We start from the raw sequence: 21,106 nt of genomic DNA, 5'->3' as shown, positions 1-21,106 counted from the left end.
GGAATATAGAGATGCACTTACTTTTACACCTATTGGGAGTGCATTCCACATTGATGTGGCATAGAAAAAGAATGAGTTAAGACCTTTGTTAGATCGGAATCTGGGTTTAAAGTGGTTTGTGGAGCTCCCCTTGGTGTTGTGATTATGGAGGTCATTAAGGTCGTCAAGGAAGTAGTTTGACATGTACTTCGATATCAAGGAGGTGTAGCGGATTTTATAGACTAGGCTCAGTGCAAGTTGTTTTACTCTGTCCTCAACCTTGAGCCAGCCCACTTTGGAGAAGTGTGTTGGAGTGAGGTGTGATCTGGGGTGGAGGTCTAAAAGTAACCGGACTAGCTTATTCTGGGATATTTGGAGTCTAGATTTGAGGGTTTTGGAGGTGCTGGGGTACCAGGAGGTGCAAGCGTAATCGAAAAAGGGTTGAATGAGAGTTCCTGCTAGAATCTTCAAGGTGCTTTTGTTGACCAGAGAGGAGATTCTGTAGAGGAATCTTGTTCTTTGGTTGACCTTTTTGATTACCTTGGTTGCCATTTTATCACAGGAAAGATTAGCCTGTAGAATGGAACCTAGATAGGTGATCTCATCTTTCCTGGTGATAACAATGTCACCCACTTTTATAGTGAAGTCACTGACTTTCTTAAGGTTGATATGGGACCCAAATAAGATTCATTCCGTTTTACCTAGTAATTTATTTGTATCAAAATAGGCTAAAAATGTAAATAAATAGCTAAAGTGGGGGGGGGGGGGGTGTAGCCCCGCCCCTTCTCCCTCCCTCCCCGCTGCCACCGTAAATGTTATTTATGAATGCCTGCCGCTTGCCTTCGTGTGCACGTTCCAATCGCTATCATTATGTTTTAAATAATTGGACACCTGATATCGACTGCATGTGTGTTTGTTTTATGCTTGTGCAATACCTGCACTTCGCCATTAAATGTAAACAGTAATTTATTGTAGTGGATTTGGATGCTGGCGGCGGCGGCGGCGGCAGGCGTAGCGGTGGGTTCGGCTCTTTAATCACACTGGGTCAATAACATCCGAGTACCGGTGCTGTCTGTTGGTGCTGCATCCACCGGTGGTAACCCCCGGAAAGGGGCTTTCCGATGAGGTGAGCCATCCATCCATCCATCCATCCATCCTTCCACCTATACATCCGTGAGTCCTCGCTTGTTTTGCGGTTCTGTCGGGAGAGAGGAAGGGAGGAGGCGGAGGGAGGGGGGAAGCTAACAAGCCCGGACACATCCACCCCGCAGCATCCCGACGTCTTGTCCCCCACTCGCGCCAGTTACACGTATTCGTCTCATCCCTACCACCATGTTTAATGTTAATATGACTGACTGCGTGTATTCGGAAAAACCACACAAAAACACCCAGGTTCACTACAAACGCGGGAACGGAAACATCCCGTCTGATATTTACAGTTGCTGGGCTAACGCTGCTAGCTTGTGCGGGTCGTTAGCTAGCGGCCGGTGAGACCTCGATTTGGGGCCGTACGCGTGTCCAAGCCCGGGGGTGGGGGAGAAACGGGGAGCTCGTCGTCGGTTTGTTTTCGAAGAGCTTAGTGGGCGGATCCACAGCGTCGACCTTGAAAGTTATAACGAGATGACATGTTTATTTATAGTTAGCGGAGTGCTCAGGTGTGTGCGGCTAACCAACCGTAATAAACACGTGTAATCGTCGTTCAAATTCTCCAACCTGGCATTTGCCACTTATTCTCGCTGACGAAAGCGCTGTTAAAATATTAGACGTGATACGGTGGCGTTTTACCCTTCTCCTTCGGAGAGAAAAGCATCGCCCGTTGAAAACTATTGGAGGCGTTAGCATCAAGCTAACAGCAGCGGCCTCATTAGAGTTCAGTAAGGCGGCCTCTTCTCCTATGAAGTATGCCCTAGCGGTATTTTGCATCCTTTTTTTGAGCCAAGGCAGAATTTTTTCATTGAAAAAAAATGCAAAGGAACACCACAAGCAGAACACATAAAAAAAAAATGAAACTCAGCAGTCGATATTGACGGTAAAAAGTCGTTGCAATTGTTGGATATGAATTTAAACCATAACCAACCATGCATCACTATAGCTCTTGTCTCAAAATACAGTGGGGCAAAAAAGTATTTAGTCAGCCACCGATTGTGCAAGTTCTCCCACTTAAAATGATGACAGAGGTCTGTAATGTTCATCATAGGTACTCTTCAACTGTGAGAGACAGAATAGAATATGAAGGAAAAAAATCCAAGAATTCATATTGTAGGAATTTTAAAGAATTTATTCGTAAATTATGGTGGAAAATAAGTATTTGGTCAACCATTCAAAGCTCTCACTGATGGAAGGAGGTTTTGGTTCAAAATCTCACGATACATGGCCCCATTCATTCTTTCCTTAACACGGATCAATCGTCCTGTCCCCTTAGCAGAAAAACAGCCCCAAAGCATGATGTTTCCACCCCCATGTTTCACAGTAGGTAAGGTGTTCTTGGAATGCAACTCAGTATTCTTCTTCCTCCAAACACAACGATTTGAGTTTATACCAAAAAGTTCTATTTTGGTTTCATCTGACCACATGACATTCTCCCAATCCTCTGCTGTATCATCCAAGTATCCATTTTGGTATAAACTGAACTTGTCGTGTTTGGAGGAAGAAGAATACTGAGTTGCATCCCAAGAACACCATACCTGCTGTGAAGCATGGGGGTGGAAACATCATGCTTTGGGGCTGTTTTTCTGCTAAGGGGACAAGACGATTGATCCGTGTTAAGGAAAGAATGAATGGGGCCATGTATCGTGAGATTTTGAACCAAAACCTCGTTCCATCTGTGAGAGCTTTGAATGGTTGACCAAATACTTAATTTCCACCATAATTTACAAATAAATTCTTTAAAATTCCTACAATGTGAATTCCTGGATTTTTTTTTCACATTCTATCTCTCACAGTTAAAGTGTACCTATGATGAGAATTACAGACCTCTGTCATCATTCTAAGTAGGAGAACTTGCACAATCGGTGGCTGAGTAAATACTTTTTTGCCCCACTGTAGGTGTACTGTCACGACCTGTTACATCACGTCGAGACTTATTTGGAGTTTTTTTGTGTTTTCCTGTGTGTAGTGTATTAGTTCTTGTCTTGCGCGCTTATTTTGTTGTTGATTGTCATGTCATGTACGGATGTACTTTGTGGACGCCGTCTGCTCCACACGCTGTAAGTCTTTGCTGTCATCCAGCATTCTGTTTGTGTTTACTTTCCAGCCAGTTCAGTTTTAGTTCCATTTTGCATAGCCATACCTAAGCTTCAATGCCTTTTCACTTGCCTTTTGTTTATTGGTTTAAGCATTAGATACATTTTTACCTGCGCTCTGCCTCCCGCATATTGTGATCACGACAAACCATGTTCCCGACATTTATAAAGCAATTAACTACCTGCTGCCGCCTACTGATATGCCGAGCTATAGACAGTACAGACGCTCAACAACGGCACATTTGCAGATTATAATTACTGGTTTGAAAAAAATATTTTTAACCCAAAATCGGTGAAATTACATAATCCACTCATGGTACGCCAGTGTGCCGCGACACAGTGGTTGGAAAACACTGGACTACAGCACTACACACCTCTGCTAACTGTAAACAAATTGTATTAAGTCAAAGAGTTCCACACGTGATGTCAGTAGTATAATATCCAAAATATAAAGTTATAAAGGAGAGGTAATCGGTGCTGAGTGTAAAAAGTCTTGAGTCCTCTGGACATGTATGCAAATGCACCCTTCTCTACACCACAGGTGTCAAACTCAAGGCCCTGGCCACAGTTAACCCTCCACATAATTTTACGTGGCCTCCAAAAGCCTGGAAATAATTTGCGTATTTTGGGCATTTCATCTTTCTTCATTAATGTATTGCAATTTGGACAAAAAAAACGCATGCAATTGCAGTCTTTGAAGAGGCTCTTTTATGCAAAAACTATTTTTTTCACCTATTGGTACCTGCTGTTGTGTATTCGGGATCTGTGTAATTTCAGAAAATTTAAAGTCAAACCATGGAGGCATTGCCGAGATAATAATAAAACAATATCGCTTTCCTTCATACTTCCGTCTAAACAAGCCGTTTGGAATTTGCTCGTCCTCTAAAATTTTTGCACCGAAGATATCACTGTATTATCCATATTATGGAATAAATTAACCCAAAGTGCATTGTGCGACTCTCTGTAGTCAATAAATGCTTTTTTTGCTATGCTCCTTTTGTGGGGCAGACTGGCTCATACATGGACATGCATCCTCCACTGTTGCCATTTGTAACGTTACGCAGCGTATATTTCAAACGTTATCAGTAGACTCTATAGAAGCGCTATAAACTACAACAAAGATGGTGGGGAGAAGACGTGGAGCCACGTAAATATGTCCCCAAAACGGCACATCTTGCTAAGACAGTCGAAAAGCAGCTTGAAAACGGTCTGTAAAACACAATCTATGCAAAATTTTGACCAAAGAACCACCATTATATGTTACGTAGACCACAAGGAAGTGTTTTAACTCAATATTATTTGATACAATAATTCATTCCAAGCTTTTTTTGTCATTCCAACCCTTTTGATATTGTATTCTACACTAGCCAAACTTTAACTTCTTTTTCTAAAGCATTTTTTTTTGGGTTGTTGATAAATAATGGTAATAATCAAATGAATTTTAAAATGTCATACCACGGTAGTTATGTGACTGTGCTTAAAAAGTACTTATACCCACACGGAAATATCTTAACCAAGTTTCATTTTTAAAACGTTTGTGTCTTGTATTCATTCTGGCATTTAGGCTAGTTAACAATTAATGCCCTAGCTCCTTCTATAGGAAATTAGCTGAAGTTTTTCAATGTGGTAATCAAACCCGGTTTAAATTTGAAATGGAAATACTACCAACAATTGAGAATTTCGCTAGATTTTTATTTTTTAATAATCAATCCCTTTAGGACTTTGCAGGCTTGTTTTGTGATTGTCACAGCTTAGAGTGCCCTATTTTAAAGCAACATTTTAAAAAACTTGCATTAAAATTGCCACAGACATTTTATTGGTTAGAGACAGTTTGTTACATCAATGATTGGCCATATTGTGCGAGGAAATTGCAGTGACTGGGCAAAGTTGCGAAGCAATACATAATTGGTGTGATCGCAACGTCTCAAAATCCTCGAGGGTCTAACTAATATCATGAAGTGGCCCTCTGAGGACTTCTATAACTGCGATTTGGCCCACTATGAAATATTAGTTTGAAGCCCCTACTTTTTACCTTTCAATAGAGGTGATCATATAATTGTGAATATTAAAATGAAAAGCAACTTCTGGTCAGGCTTCATTAAGTTAGCCTAAAAAAATGACTGACTTATTCAGAATCAAATGTAAGAAAACAGTTTTAAGTACATCACAACCACCACAATATGATCTACATTGGGTTGCCCATTTTTGGCATACATAAGCTATTTCTTTACCAAATAAGTTACAGGCAAATACCTATTTTGAAATAAATTGATGTTTTCTGTGATTATTAGCAGTTTTCATGTTGACGCTATGGTGGTATGTATGATATAAAAACATTGATTCTCACACGCCCTGCGATGAGGTGGCGACTTTTCCAGGGTGTACACCGCCTTCCGCCTGATTGTAGCTGAGATAGGCACCAACGACCCCAAAGGAAATAAGCGGTAGAAAATGGATGGATGATTCTCACACTGTGATACGTAGTACACTGGTGCTACGTGAGGCTTCATCTAGCCCAGGGATGCCCAGACTACGGCCCGGGGGGCCAAGTGCGGCTTAACGGCGTCACAAGTTAATAAATAAGTCTGGCCGATGATACGTCTCTAGTTAAATTTTTATTACCTAACAGCCTGTTTGTTGTGGACATGCCACCATCTTGCAGACAACGTTAAACGTTTTAGTCAATGACTGAGTTTAATTTTGAAATTATTTGCATCAGTTTCATCCAGGTATTCCGGCTTCTTCCCACCTCCAAAGACATGTACCTGGGGATAGGTTGATTGGCAACATTAAATGGGCCGTAGTGTGTGAATGTTGTCTGTCACTCCGTGTTGGTCCTGCAATGAGGTAGCAACTTGTCCAGGATGTACTCTGCCTTCCGCCGGGATGTAGCTGGAATAGGCTCCAGTCACCCCGCGACTCTGAGAGGGACAAGCAAAAGAAACTGGATGGATGATTTGCATCAATTTACATTACCCAATCCAAACTACCTTCCATGTTCGTGGTACAAATAAATTACAACCAACACAGAACATTGGTACAAATGGTCACACATAACACACAACCTGTTCACTGAACGTTGTAGACATGTTAAAAATGTTTAAGTATACACAAGGTAAAATTTCACTCATATAAATCCACTATGAAGCATAATGAGTAATATGCAAAACACTTTCCACACTTTGCCATTTTTTGTGAATTTTAGCTGCTTGACAAAAATATATTTTGTTATTTTTTGTTTGATTTTGTTCACCCTTGCAGGCACTTTTGCCGAGGCCATTGCCTGACTGACCATGTTATCCTTGTGAGAGTGGGCGGGGCTACCTGGCCCTGAGGCGCAAAGGAGGGGGAGCCTAGGCGCAGCCGTCGCCGGACCCAGCCGCCCCCGTACAAGGCACGCAAGCGAAGCGGGCATTCCTCAACCTTCCTCCTTTCCTCCCCGTCAATCCCCCCCCCAACCACCACCATGATGTGGTCACGTTGCATGTGGAAAGCGTGAGGAAGCAGGAGTCTGGAAGGCGACCCTGCTCAGCCGGGGGACTCGGACCTGGTGAGTGTGTTTGGTCACGACAAAACCTCGCCATGTGACAGTGAAACCATATACTGGATATGAACACCTGTTTTCAACACCAATTTGATCGCCATGGCATTTGAAAAAGATAAATAGATCGCATTTAAGCAATACTGTCTCAAAGCCCTTTTTAATAATATCGCATTCAATACAAATACTGTCCTCTGGCGAACTGGTTGTAATGTTGACACAAAAACATATCACTATGATTTGCAACTACAGTGTTGTAATATTGCTGTGTTTCCGTTTTTCAGTCCCTGCTGGACCCGAAAACCCTGGGAGAGTGCTGGCCCCCTGATGGCTTGATGCCTGGTGAGTGTTTATCTTACACTAACAATGAATGCGTCATCAAAATACTTAAATCCTAAAAGTAACTCAGCCAAACAGTACACTCGCTAAATGTGTACAGTATATGTAGATTCCTAATGTAGCCTTAGCTTGACGCTCCTCTATTTTCTCCTGCTCCCTTGCTGCGGCAACAACAAAAAAAACTCCAGACGTTCTTCTTTGTTTTGTATAGTTTAATTATCAACTTCAAAAAACATAACACAACAATGATGTGGGAAAAAATGAATGGCAAAATAAAGCTAGTTTGTTACAGTAACGAAGAGTTAGAAAAAGTAAGAGTAAGAAAAAGTGAGAGTGAGGTCCAAAAACTGTGTGGCTCGATTCCACCGCACCTGGCTGCCATTACCCAAAACTCTTTGCGTCCAAAGACCACCTGACCACAAAGATCCTTCCGCCATATATACAATTAAAGCAGTTACATCATCAAATAATTTTGACAAATGTAATAATTACAAATAAAGTGAGCTTTATATAATTATTATAAGCATTCAATATATAAAAGTTCTTATCATGCAAATAAATTAAATAGTCCCCTTTTGGCTGAGTAAACATAATGCACCTTCCATAAAATTTCAATCAACTTAAACAGTATTTAGGCTCCTACAGTATACTATAAGTACAGTGAAAGCACCAGGCATGTGATTTTTGTCATCTATAGTCAGAAATTCGTCTTTTTTATTTCTGTAAAAATAAAAATAAATATTTTTCGGTTTTTTTCTGACCTACAATTTTTTTTTAAATCTTGTTCTGTCTCTTTGCCATACCTGCCAACAACTACGGTTTTCCCGTAATCAGTACGTTTTTTGATAATCCAGTGGTAAAAACTATGTTTTTTCATAAAAAAATATTAACTTAAAAATCGAAGCTATGTAGCGAAGCAACTCCACGGGCAGATGACAAAATATACGGGAAACATCAATGATGATTGGTTGGTTTACGTATGAGCAAATCCATGATTGGTTGGTTGGTTTACTATGATGAGTAATGATTGGTTAAGATTAGGACAAAACGTTACGGACAGACCAATCAGAGGCAAGATAGGGCGGGTCATTGAACCAGGAAGGGAAATCACAACAGGCACTCACATCCCAAATGACGATGAGAGAATCGGAGAAGAGAAGAGGGAATATTGAAGCGGGTGATTTATATATTTAAAAAAAACGTGGAAGATGGCAGAGGGATTCTCTTCCTTAGATTTTAGTTTTTTAGCGATGTCGACGACGTCCAGTAAATCCACAATGCATCTGAATAAAACAATGCCCAAAACATTCATTTTAGGTGTTTACCATGTAAGGCCAAATTAAAATTGCTCTTACCACGGAAAAAATAGAATACACATTTAAGAACACACATGATTGTGGCAGACGTGATTAATTTTACTCCAGTATAGCCTGTCTAAATGCTAAATTTCATTTTCATTCATGTTTTAGAACAAGAAAGGAGCTGACATTTTGTTAATTTGTTCTACTGTTTATGTTTTAACATTGAATAGTTGAATCATCATTTTGAAACATAAACAACATGACTGCAATATACTGTATTTGTTATGTCATGCTATAAATTAGAAATGGCTATTCAGGTAAAATAAGTTACTTCATAGAATAAACATTGTTTGTACTCTTTATGATTTTTGCATTTGGAGCAGTTAGAAGTGGAAAGGTAGTAGTCAAAGAGACAGAAATTGGCTCTATAATCCAAGGCAGAAGCAAAAAGAAAAATGCAAGCTGCTCAAAAATTGGCCAGGAAGGCTCATGTCAGAGCCATCAAAGCAAAAATGCCAAAGTAATGTGTCAATAACGTAAATAACTAGATGAACCATCTGTGGCTGTTAAGTGAACACTAGAAAGGTTGTAAATACTGCATAGAGTAGGCTAACTCATGTGGTTCCTGTGGATGTGAACACAAGTTGTAAATACTGTAGTGACTAAATAACATAGGGACTGAAACATACATAGTGATTCATTTGGATGAATGGGGTATTTATTAATGTAAACTTGGTTGATAATTTTTCTTTTCTTTAAACACGAAAACATTTTTAAATGGTGCATATTTAATCATCTTTAAAGGGGGGATTCCTCCCTTGTCCCCCCACCTGGCTGGACCTGACTGGGGACCTGCGGCCCCAAGACTCTCGGCTTATTTTCAGTCTTTTTCATTAAGTTCAAATCACCTGTCTAAAGCACAGACCATTAATAAGTATTTAGGTGTAGCCTTTTAATATTTATTATGGTGCAAATATTAAGGAAATAGTAGTCAATGAAGCGGGGCTTCACGGTGGCAGAGGGGTTAGTGCATCTGCCTCACAATACGAAGTTCCTACAGTCCTGGGTTCAAATCCAGGCTCGGGATCTTTCTGTGTGGAGTTTGCATGTTCTCCCCGTGAATGCGTGGGTTCCCTCCGGGTACTCCGGCTTCCTCCCACTTCCAAAGACATGCACCTGGGGATAGGTTGATTGGCAACACTAAATTGGCCCTAGTGTGTGAATGTGAATGTGAATGTTGTCTGTCTATCTGTGTTGGCCCTGCGATGAGGTGGCGACTTGTCCAGGGTGTACCCCGCCTTCCGCCCGATTGTAGCTGAGATAGGCGCCAGCGCCCCCCGCGACCCCAAAAGGGAATAAGCGGAAGAAAATGGATGGATAGTCAATGAAGCAGGCTTGACCATGAATTGTTGAGTTTTTGTACTGCAGTCTACCAGTTGTTATTCCACTGTTACTGAAAACATGATAAAAAAGAAAGGTTAAAAATAAAACACAAACAAAAGTTCATCCAGGGTTAAGGAATGTCTACATGAAAACCAGCAGGTGGGGTCAACCAAGTGTGTTCTCCCCAAACCACTTGGTGTTTTTCCTTCCTGTCACACACACACACGCGCACATCACTGGCCAGGTCAGATGCAACATAAAAGTGTTTTAAAGGAAGTTGGCTAACATTATACTTGTAGGCATGATGCCAATTTTTAAGATAATGGTAATTAATGAAGCGGAGTCATCCATGAACTGTTGAACAGCAAAAAAGTATATCTTTTTTTTGCTGCGGTCTATCAGTTGCTATTTTATTCTTATCAAAAACATGTTTAAACAATATCTGTAAAAAGAGAAGTTGTCTTTTGTTGAGGGCTGTCTTATACAGCAGTGGTTATCAACCTTTTTTCAGTGATGTACCCCATGTGAAAAATGTTTTAATTCGAGTACCCCCTAATCAGAGCAAAGCAATTTTGGTTGAAAAAAATAGATGAAGAAGTAAAATACAGCACTGTGTCATCAGTTTCTAATTTATTAAATTGTATAACAGTGCAAAATATTGCTCATTTGTAGTGGTCTTTCTTGAACTATTTGTCAAAAAATATATAAAAATAACTAAAAACTTGTTGAAAAATAAGCAAGTTATTCAATTATGAATAAAGATTTCTACACATAGAAGTAATTCATCAACTTAAAGTGCCCTCTTTGGGGATTGTGATAGAGATCCATCTGGATTCATGAACTTAATTCTAAAAAAAAATTTCACAAAAAAATAATTCTTTAACATCAATATTTATGGAACATGTCCACAAAAAATCTAGCTGTCAACACTGAATATTGCATTGTTGCATTTCTTTTCACAGAGTATGAACTTACATTCATATCTGTTAAAGTATTATTCAATAAATATATTTATAAAGGATTTTTGAATTGTTGCTATTTTTAGAATATGTTTTGAAAAATCTCACACACCCTTTGGCATACCTTCAAGTACCACCAGGGGTACGTGTACCCCCATTTGAGAACCACTGTTATACAGTATTGAGACATGTCTAGATGCAAACCATCAGGTGGCGCCAAATATCTTGTCACCGAATTGCTTGGCTTTTCCTTCCTGTCACTCACACTCCTATCATCAATCAAAGTTTTTTTTTTATTGAGCCCTTTAGCCACAAATGCCTCAAAAGATTTTATAAACCACAACGATATCCTCTGATCTGATCCCACATCTGGGCAAGAAAAGAAACTAAACTCAATGGGAACAAGGGGAAACCTTGGAATGGACCACAAATGCAGGGATGACCCCCCTGCATGTGACCAATGAAATGGATGCAGAGTGGGTACAGTTAATAATGTGAGAGTCCAGTTCATAGGGAGGTCAGCAGGGTGGGGGGGTGTTATTGCATGTCGACAGGTCGTAGCACACACAGGCAAAATCCTCTATTTGTTAATCATGGTTCGACCCCAAAGGGAATAGGCGGTAGAAAATCGATGGATGGGATGTTTGACTTTGATATCATTGTAGTCTTTGAAGATTTCCATAACATTTCAATTGTGTGTTTGTGTGTGCCCGCTCATAGAGAGCAGTTACTGGCAGCTCTGCCCTCCCTCTAAGTCCAGCCTGCAGGGGGGGTTGCTGAGCTCTAGTTTCCCTCCCGGCCCAGTCCCCCTTGTGCCGCCAGATGCTCACCTGCGGGACGGAGGAGATCCCCTGGACGGCCCCCCTTCTCATTCCCAGCAGCATCACCGGCCTCTGGCACCCAGCACCTCGGCGTCCGAGCTCTCCCTCCCAGGAGCGGCAGCGGCTCCTCCAGGGCCTGCCCCTCCGCCTCCTCCTCCTCCTCCCCCGCCGCCCAAGCGCCACTGCCGCTCCCTGTCGGTACCGGAGGACCTGTCCCGCTGCCGCTACACGTGGCGGCCCAGCGCTTCGCGGGTGTGGACTCCAGTCAGTCGGCAGCAGTGCCACGGAGGCGTTGGCGGCATGGGGGTCACAGGTGTGGTGGCCGGTGCCACGGGGGGAGGTGCCTGTCCTCTCCGGGCGCCAAGCTCCTCTTTGAACTCGTCCCTGCACTCTTCGTCAAGCCCCACCTTCTTCAGCTTGGCACTTTCTCCAGACTCGCCGCTTCCTTGGAACTTCCCATGGGACCCTATTGAAGCAGCGGCAGGGGGAGGAGCCTGCTGCTGTTTCTTCCCCTCCCCGTCGTCCTGCTCCTCATCACCCTCGCCCCTCCACCCGCCGCCGCCCCCTCAGAGGCGTTTCTCCCTCTCACCCGTGCTCATCAGAGACTCGTCGGCGGCCGCCACCTTCCTGCCTCCGCCCCCTGTTCCCAGCCAATCGGCGGCGCCTCCGAAGGGCTGCTGTGCGGCCGGCGGGGCTATGGCAGGGGCCCCCGTGCCTGCCTCGCCTTCCTCCGCCTGCAGCACGCCGTCATCCCTGCGCCGCAGCTTTCCGCCTCAGCTACCGCGTTGCCACTCGCAGCCTTGTGACCTGCTGCTGCTCAAACCGGGCTTGAAGAGGCGCCGCGACCCAGACCGCCCTTGTGCCCGCCCTGTCCTCGACTTCACCAAGATGACTCAGGTATGACATCACATGACTCCAGCTATTGTGCTGTAGTTGATTCTTTGATTTTTGAACACATTTCTTTGTTCAGACCCGCAGCATCGACCCACAGTGTTTAGAGCGTGGCGGCAGGCTGGCCTGCGGCGGCGATCTGTACATGGGCATGGAGTCCTTCATGGGCGACTTTCGGGGCTCCTGCTCGCCGGCTGAGTGTCTGGGCAGGACCAGCATCGGCCCGCTCAGCGAGAGCGACGAAGAGTGTCGCGAGGATGACGACGACGACGACGATCGGGAAGAGGACGTGGACGAGCGCGAAGCGGCCCAGCAGGCAGTCTTTGAGAGGGATTGTACAGAACTGGACTTGAATTTAATCGAAGAAAACTGACGTGTTTGTAAAACGGAAGGTCGTTTCTTCTCCGCCTCCCTTTTTATTTATTTTTAGGATGGAAGTTTCATTTTAAATCTTGATCGCACCCACGCCACCAATCAGCAAGGCTCTCAGGAACACCTCCTCTGATTGGACGAGTAAGTCGACACTGATTGACGACAACAGTGATGATGTGACTGCTTGCTTATAAGACTCGGCGCCGGCTGGACTCGTGAAAGGGTTCAGACTGTCAGCATCCGGCAAGATCAGAGGTGTCGTTAAACACGCAGCTGCCGAGTCTCCCAACATGTTGATTGCCTGACACAGCACACCTGAAAATCCACAAATCCTTGGTTTGGACATTCCAATCTAATTAATAAAAATAGTTTTTTATTAGTTATATATTGGAGCGCGCTACTTGGCTGCAACTAGCAAAGGCGCTGTTCATCCCTGTGCCAACTATCAGCCTAATGAAGAACAACGTGGCCTAGAAACAGGAGTTCAGAAAACAATTGTTTATATTTTCTTCCTTCTGAGGTCAAAACTGCACCGTCTATTCTAAATCTTAGAGGTGTGACTCTTTGGGTATCTAACAATGTGATCTGATTCCGATTCTTGGAGTGTTGACTCGATTCAAACCAATTATCGCTATGTATTATTTGGTATAGTGAATACAATTAAACTTTTTCAAAACATATATATATATATACATATGTATATATATATATATATATACATATATATATATATATACAGTGGGGCAAAAAAGTATTTAGTGAGCCACGATTCTGCAAGTTCTCCCACTTAAAATGGTAACAGAGGTCTGTAATTTTCATCATGGGTACACTTCAACTGTGAGAGACAGAATGTGAAAAAAAATCCAGGAATTAACATTGTAGGAATTTTAAATAATTTCTTTGTAAATTATGGTGGAAAATAAGTATTTGGTCAACCAATCAAAGCTCTCACTGATGGAAGGAGGTTTTGGCTTAAAATCTCACGATACATGGCCCCATTCATTCTTTCCTTAACACGGATCAATCGTCCTGTCCCCTTAGAAGAAAAACAGCCCCAAAGCATGATGTTTCCACCCCCATGCTTCACAGTAGGTCTGGTGTTCTTGGGATGCAACTCAGTATTCTTCTTCCTCCAAACACGACGAGTTGAATTCATACCAAAAAGTTATATTTTGGTTTCATCTGACCACATGACATTCCCCCAATCCTCTGCTGTATCATCCATGTGCTCTCTGGCAAACTTCAGACGGGCCATGCACTGGCTTAAGCAGGGGGACACGTCTGGCACTGGAGGATTTGATTCCCTGTCGGGGTACTGTGTTACTGATGGTAACCTTTGTTATTTTGGTCCCAGCTCTCTGCAGGTCATTCACCAGGTCCCCCCATGTGGTTCTGCAATTTTTGCTCACCGTTCTCATGATCATTTTGACCCCACGGGATGAGATCTTGCGTGGAGCCCCAGATCGAGGGAGATTATCAGTGGTCTTGTATGTCTTCCATTTTCTGATAATTTCTCCCACAGTTGATTTGTTTCACACCAAGCTACTTGCCTATTGTGGATTCACTCTTCCCAGTCTGGTGCAGGTCTACAATTATTTTCCTGGTGTCCTTCGACAGCTCTTTGGTCTTGGCCATAGTGGAGTTTGGAGTCTGACTGTTTGAGGCTGTGGACAGGTGTCTTTTATACAGATAAGTTCAAACAAGTGCCAATAATACAGGTAACGAGTGGAGGACAGAAGAGCTTCTTAAAGAAGAAGTTACAGGTCTGTGAGAGCCAGAGATTTTCCTTGTTTGAAGTGACCAAATACTTATTTTCCACCATAATTTACAAATAAATTCTTTAAAATTCCTACAATGTGATTTCCTGGATTTTTTTTTTCACATTCTGTCTCTCACAGTTGAAGTGTACCTATGATGAATAAGAATTGCAATTCAGATGTGAATCAATTTTTTTTTTGTGCAGATCTACTAAATTTGGTCATAATTTATGCATTCATAAATAGAAAATGGAATAAAACTGTGATAAAGGCACGGCAATGTGTTCAGGTGTAGCATTGTGCTGTGTCGGCAGCGTCCTGTCAAGTACCCACTGATGCTGTTGTTTTCCGCAGTGTGAATGCTCATTCACTACTATGTGTGTGTGTGTGTTATGTTGACGTTCAAAAGAGGCGCTAATCTGGAATTATGTACAACTTTAGAACCTTTAAGGACAATCATAAATATTAATGTTTCTTTGTCACCTTGTTAGGATATTTTTACATATTAATCATTTCAAATACTCGTTCGAAAAACCATGACACATGCACACAAAATGTACCCCACTTGCTTCAAGTCAGCTGCTTCGTGAAACCCAACATGAGCCTTAACTAAAACATTGATCCAAAATGTGAAAATTGAGAAGAAGAAAAAAAGGGAAGTGTGTTGTGTAGCTCCCCAAAAATTTAAAGTCCTTCCTTTCATTGAGGTTTTTTTTTTTTTTTTTTCTCTTGAATGATTTTCAGAGCGGGTCGTCTGTGGCGATGGCCACATATTGGACCCTCGGGTTGAACGGACAGTGAGCGATCACGAACAAGTTAGAAAGACGAAGAGACAATATCTCTTGTCTTTTAGAATTTTTTTAAATTATTATTGTATGTGTTAAAAAAAAAAAAAGCAATGACATCATGGCAATTTGAAAAAAAGCAGTTTGTGAATAAATTAAGTTTATTGAGAATTATTTTACAAAGAATGGACTTGGGTGTCTTGTCTTCTTTTTCGGACATTTTTATTTACTTATATCTTAATACTAATTATATATTGATATAAAATCAGTACAGCACAATAATAATAAATGTATTACTTTTATTTTGTATTAGCTGACATTTCACCGTACTAGCATACTAAAAATAATAATAATACGTTTTATTTGGTATAGTGCTTTTCTGAGCAGTCAGACGCTTTACAGGATTAAAAATAATTAAAATATACAACAGTTTAAAATAACAATATAAAATACAGGAAATATAAAAGCAGTACATTGTAAAATGCATGATAATACAGGACAATTACAAGAAAGGACATTACAAGACACAGAACACTAATCACAGATTAAAAGCATATCTGAAGAGGTGGGTTTTGAGAAGGCTTTTGAAGGTGGGAAGGTCTGGGCAGTCACGAATGGGTTTGGGAAGAGTGTTCCAGAGGGTGGAAGTAGCGATGGAGAAGGTGCTATCACCCCAGGTCCGGAGCTTGGTTCTGAGTGGTGGGGAGAGGAGGCTGCGTGAAGGGGAATGGCGGTGAAGCAGGTTGGTGAGGTGGCAGGGGGCCTGGTCGTGGAGGGCTTTGTGGGCGAGGAGGAGGATTTTAAAGTGGATCCGGTGAGAACCGGGGAGCCAGTGGAGTATCTGGAGGACTGGGGTGATGTGTGGGTGTGGGTGAGCAGGCGGGCAGCAGAGTTTTAATTGTATTGGAGTTTGAGAATTTTGCAAGATGAGCCATAGAGGATGCTGTTACAGTAATCAAGTCTGGAGGTGATGAAGGCATGGATCAGGGTTTCAGCGACAGAGAAGGAGAGGGATGTACTGAGACGGGCAATATTTTTGAGGTGGAAGAAAGCCGTTCTTGTGATGTGGTTGAAAATAAATTGTAATCGGAAACCCCCTCAAGATATGATTAGAGCAATACATAATTATAGTTATAAAAATCATGTACAGTAATATGCTATGTATTGCTTTTATCGTCTGACTCAGATTAAAAATAACATGCAGTGGAAAAACACCTCAAAATATGATTATTAGTGTAATACATAGTTATATTTTGATATCAAACCATATAGATGAATTAAAAATGTATTAATTTTCCTTTTTTTCATCTGACACATTTCACAATACTAGTTTCATATGAAAATTAACATGTATAGTGGAAAAACACCTTCAATTATATTTATTACTGTATTATATATCATATTACACCCTGCATGGTAATATGAAATGTATTAGGGACGGCGTGGCGCAGTGAAAAAGTGGCTGTGCGCAACCCGTGGGTCCCTGGTTCAAATCCCACCTAGTACTAACCTCGTCACGTCCGTTGTGTCCTGAGCAAGACACTTCACCTTTGCTCCTGATGGGTGCCGGTTTGCGCCTTGCATGGCAGCTCCCTCCATCAGTGTGTGAATGTGTGGGTAAATGTGGAAGTAGTGTCAAAGCGCTTTGAGTACCTTGAAGGTAGAAAAGCGCTATACAAGTACAACCCATTTATTTATTATTTATTTGTTATATCATCTGACACATTTCACCATACTGATATATTAAAAACAACATGTAGTAGGAAAACACATCAAAATCTGACAATTAGTGTAATACATAAATATTAATATCAAACCATCCATCCATCCATTTCTACCGCTTGTCCCTTTTGAAGTCGCGGGGGGTCGCTGGAGCCTATCTCAGCTGGATTCGAGCGGTAGGCGGTGTACACCCTGGACAAGTCGCCACCTCATCGTCCCCCCTCTAGGGGAGACCGGATGCAATGGACGCCGTGTGGGTCTAACATTATATTGTGAAAGTCCAGTCCATAGTGGATCTAACAGAATAGTGAGAGTCCAGTCCATGTTGGGGCCACCCCGAGGTCCCGACTCTGGACAGCCAGCACTTTATCCATGGCCATGGATCATTTAAAGTTTGTTCCTTCTATTTTGTTGTTTATATATATATATATATATATATATATATATATATATATATATATATATATATATATATATATATATATATATATATATATATATATATATATATATATATATATATATATTTATATATATATATTTATATATATATATATATATATTTATATATATGTATATATATGTATATACATACAAATACACACACATATACTGTATATATATATACATATATATATATATATATATATATATACAATAATAATAATGGAATAGATTTATATCGCGCTTTTCTATTATTAGATACTCAAAGCGTTCACAGAGAAGTGTGAACCCATCATTCATTCACACCTGGTGGTGGTAAGCTACATCAGTAGCAACAGCTGCCCTGGGGTAGACTGACAGAAGCGTGGCTGCCAGTTTGCACCTACGACCCCTTCAACCACCACCTATCATTCATTCACCAGTGTGAGTGGCACCAGGGGCAAGGGTGAAGTGTCCTGCCCAAGGATTTGGATGTCAATAGGCGGGAGCAAACCTGCAACCCTCAGGTTTCTGGCATGGCTCTACCCACTATGCCATGACACACACACACTCGCTCTCGGGGCAGCACGGTGGCAGAGTGGTTAGTGCGTCTGCCTCACAATAGGAAGGTCCTGAGTAGTCCTGGGTTTAATTCACGGCTCGGGATCTTTCTGAGTTAAGTGAAGAGAATTATATTTATATAGCACTTTTCTCTAGTGACTCAAAGCACTTTACATAGTGAAACCCAATATCTAAGTTACATTTAAACCACTATGGGTGGCACTGGGAGCACGTGGGTAAAGTGTCTTGCCCAAGGACACAACGGTAGTGACTAGGATGGCAGAAGCGGGAATCGAACCTGCAACCTTCAAGTTGCTGGCACGGCCACTCTACCAACCGAGCTATACCGCCCCACTGTGTGGAGTTTGCATGTCCTCCCCGTGACTGCGAGGGAATCGAACCTGCAACCCTCAAGTTGCTGGCACGGCCACTCTACCAACCGAGCTATACCGCCCTACTGTGTGGAGTTTGCATGTCCTCCCCGTGACTGCGAGGTTTCCCTCCGGTTACTCCGGCTTCCTCCCACTTCCAAAGACATGCACCTGGGGATAGGTTGATTGGCAACACTAAATTGGCCTTAGTGTGTGAATGTGAGTGTGAATGTTGTCTGTCTATCTGTGTTGGCCCTGCGATGAGGTGGCGACTTGTCCAGGGTGTACACCGCCTTCTGCCTAATTGTAGCTGAGATAGGCACCAGCGCCCCCCCCCCCGACACCCCAAAGAAAATGGATGGATGGATATACTGTATATACTCTCACAAACACACATATATACAGTTTATATATATAAATGTATGCATGTATATATATATATATATATATATATATATATATATATATATATATATATATATATATATATATATATATATATATATATATATACACAAACCCCGTTTCCATATGAGTTGGGAAATTGTGTTGGTTGTAAATATAAATACAATGATTTGCAAATCCTTTTCAACCCATATTCAGTTGAATGCACTACAAATACAAGATATTTGATGTTCAAACTCATAAACTTTATTTTTTTTTGCAAATAATAACTAACTTAGAATTTCATGGCTGCAACACGTGCCAAAGTAGTTGGGAAAGGGCATGTTCACCACTGTGTTACACCACCTTTTCTTTTAACAACACTCAATAAATGTTTGGGAACAGAGGAAACTAATTGTTGAAGCTTTGAAAGTGGAATTCCTTCCCATTCTTGTAGGGCTTCAGTCGTTCAACAGTCCGGGGTCTCCGCTGTCGTATTTTACGCTTCATAATGCGCCACACATTTTCGATGGGAGACAGGTCTGGACTGCAGGCGGGCCAGGAAAGTACCTGCACTGTGTTTTTTACAAAGACACTGTGTTTTAACACGTCCTGAATGTGGCTTGGCATTGTCTTGCTGAAATAAGCAGGGGCGTCCATGAAAAAGATGGCGCATGGATGGCAGCATATGTTGTTCCAAAACCTGTATGTACCTATCAGCATTGATGGTGCCTTCACAGATGTGTAAGTTACCCATGCCTTGGGCACTAATTGCACCCTCATACCATCACTGATGCTGGCTTTTGAACTTTGCGTCGATAACAGTCTGCATGGTTCGCTTCCCCTTTGGTCCGGATGACACGATGTCAAATATTTCCAAAAACAATTTGAAATGTGGACTCGTCAGACCACAGAACACTTTTTCACTTTGCATCAGTCCATCCTAGATGATCTCGGGCCCAGAGTAGCCTGGGGCGTTTTTGGATGTTGTTGATAAATGGCTTTCGCTTTGCATAGTAGAGCTTTAACATGCACTTACAGATGTAGCGACGAACTGTATTTAGTGACAGTGGTTTTCTGAAATGTTCCTGAGCCCATGTGGTGATATCCTTTAGAAATTCATGTCAGTTTGTCTCTGAGGCAGCGTTTCTCAAAGTGTGGGGCACGCCCCACTGGTGGAGAATAGAGACATGACAGGTGGGGCGCGAGGAACGGGAGGAAATTTCACTTTAACTTTTTTTTTTTTTTTTTTTTGATTCTTAGATTTTTTTTTTTACAACCCCATTTTCTATACAAACTGTAAATCAATTTGTGATTCTGTCTGTGAAATCCGCATTTTTCCTGTAGACTTTAAATTTCTAGGTAGAAGCGAAAGTTTGACAGACGCAACAGTAACTAATGGGGGCGGGGCTAAGCGGAACAAACTTTCGCGTGGATGGGTAGCAGGCTAATGTGTCGACCACAATTACACAAAATGGATAAATTGGCTTCATATAGAGTTGCATACAGAATTGCTCAATGCAAAAAAGCACACACTTTTGCTGAGCAGCTGATTCTCCCCGCTGAAATAGACATGGTGTCAGTCATGCTTGACGAGACATCCATCCATCCATTTCTTACCGCTTACAAGCACAGCACAATTAAAAGCTGTCCCACAGTTGAGAGACGTATATGCGACATTGCAAGTGATCTTTAAGAACAACTCGTAGACCAGGGTTTGGCAACCGGCGGCTCCGGAGCCGCATGCGGCTCTTTGATCACTCTGATGCGGCTCAGCTTGTCATCCTGCTTGTCGAACCTCGGGACACGCCCACGGCCGACATGTGGGTGTCCAAGTTAAAGCGCCTGACAGCGGACCTTGAAGATGTTTCACGCCAGAAGGCCGTTCTTGTTCAGAATCACAAATAGTGTGATATTGAAAACCTCCCCAAACCAGACAAACTTGTGTTCGAAACTTGCAACGCTATCACCGACTTTTATGTGAACATGAAAAAGTATGCACTTGGAGTCCTGTCCACCTTTGGATCCACATATGTATGTGAGCAGGTGTTCTCCAACATGAACTTTATTCAAAACAAACATGGAACACGCCTCACGGATGAGAATTTACATTCCTGTGTGAAGATAAAGGTGACATCATACAGCCCCTATGTGGAGACGCTGTGCGCTGCTGTTCAGGAGCAGAAATCACATTGACCACGTATGATAAATATTTTAATTTCCTATACTTTTGCATATATTCACATTTTTTAATTGTCAAGCGAAATAGACATTT

At 41.9% G+C, this 21,106-nt stretch overlaps 1 protein-coding gene across 4 annotated transcripts; it reads left to right on the top strand.

Annotated features, from left to right (window-relative positions):
* Window positions 1-792: 792 nt before the first annotated feature.
* fam53c (family with sequence similarity 53 member C) lies at window positions 793-14,859 on the top strand. Of its 4 annotated transcripts, none has more exons than XM_061898751.1 (5): window positions 793-1,105; window positions 6,483-6,771; window positions 7,047-7,104; window positions 11,465-12,462; window positions 12,536-14,859. In XM_061898751.1, the coding sequence occupies exons 3-5, from the start codon at window positions 7,098-7,100 to the stop codon at window positions 12,827-12,829; spliced, it is 1,299 nt and encodes a 432-aa protein (XP_061754735.1). In that variant the 5' UTR covers window positions 793-1,105; window positions 6,483-6,771; window positions 7,047-7,097; the 3' UTR covers window positions 12,830-14,859. The 4 variants fall into 4 exon arrangements, with proteins under 4 accessions (XP_061754735.1, XP_061754737.1, XP_061754736.1 ...); XM_061898753.1 differs by having other exon boundaries at window positions 793-1,152; XM_061898752.1 differs by lacking the exon at window positions 793-1,105 and adding an exon at window positions 2,965-3,185.
* The last annotated feature ends 6,247 nt before the right edge of the window (window positions 14,860-21,106 follow it).

The sequence above is a fragment of the Nerophis ophidion genome, linkage group LG04, assembly GCF_033978795.1.
Source record: "Nerophis ophidion isolate RoL-2023_Sa linkage group LG04, RoL_Noph_v1.0, whole genome shotgun sequence".
NCBI classification, from domain to species: Eukaryota; Metazoa; Chordata; class Actinopteri; order Syngnathiformes; family Syngnathidae; genus Nerophis; species Nerophis ophidion.
Note: the sequence above shows the minus strand (reverse complement) of the source record. Positions and strands in the feature narration are given on the sequence as shown.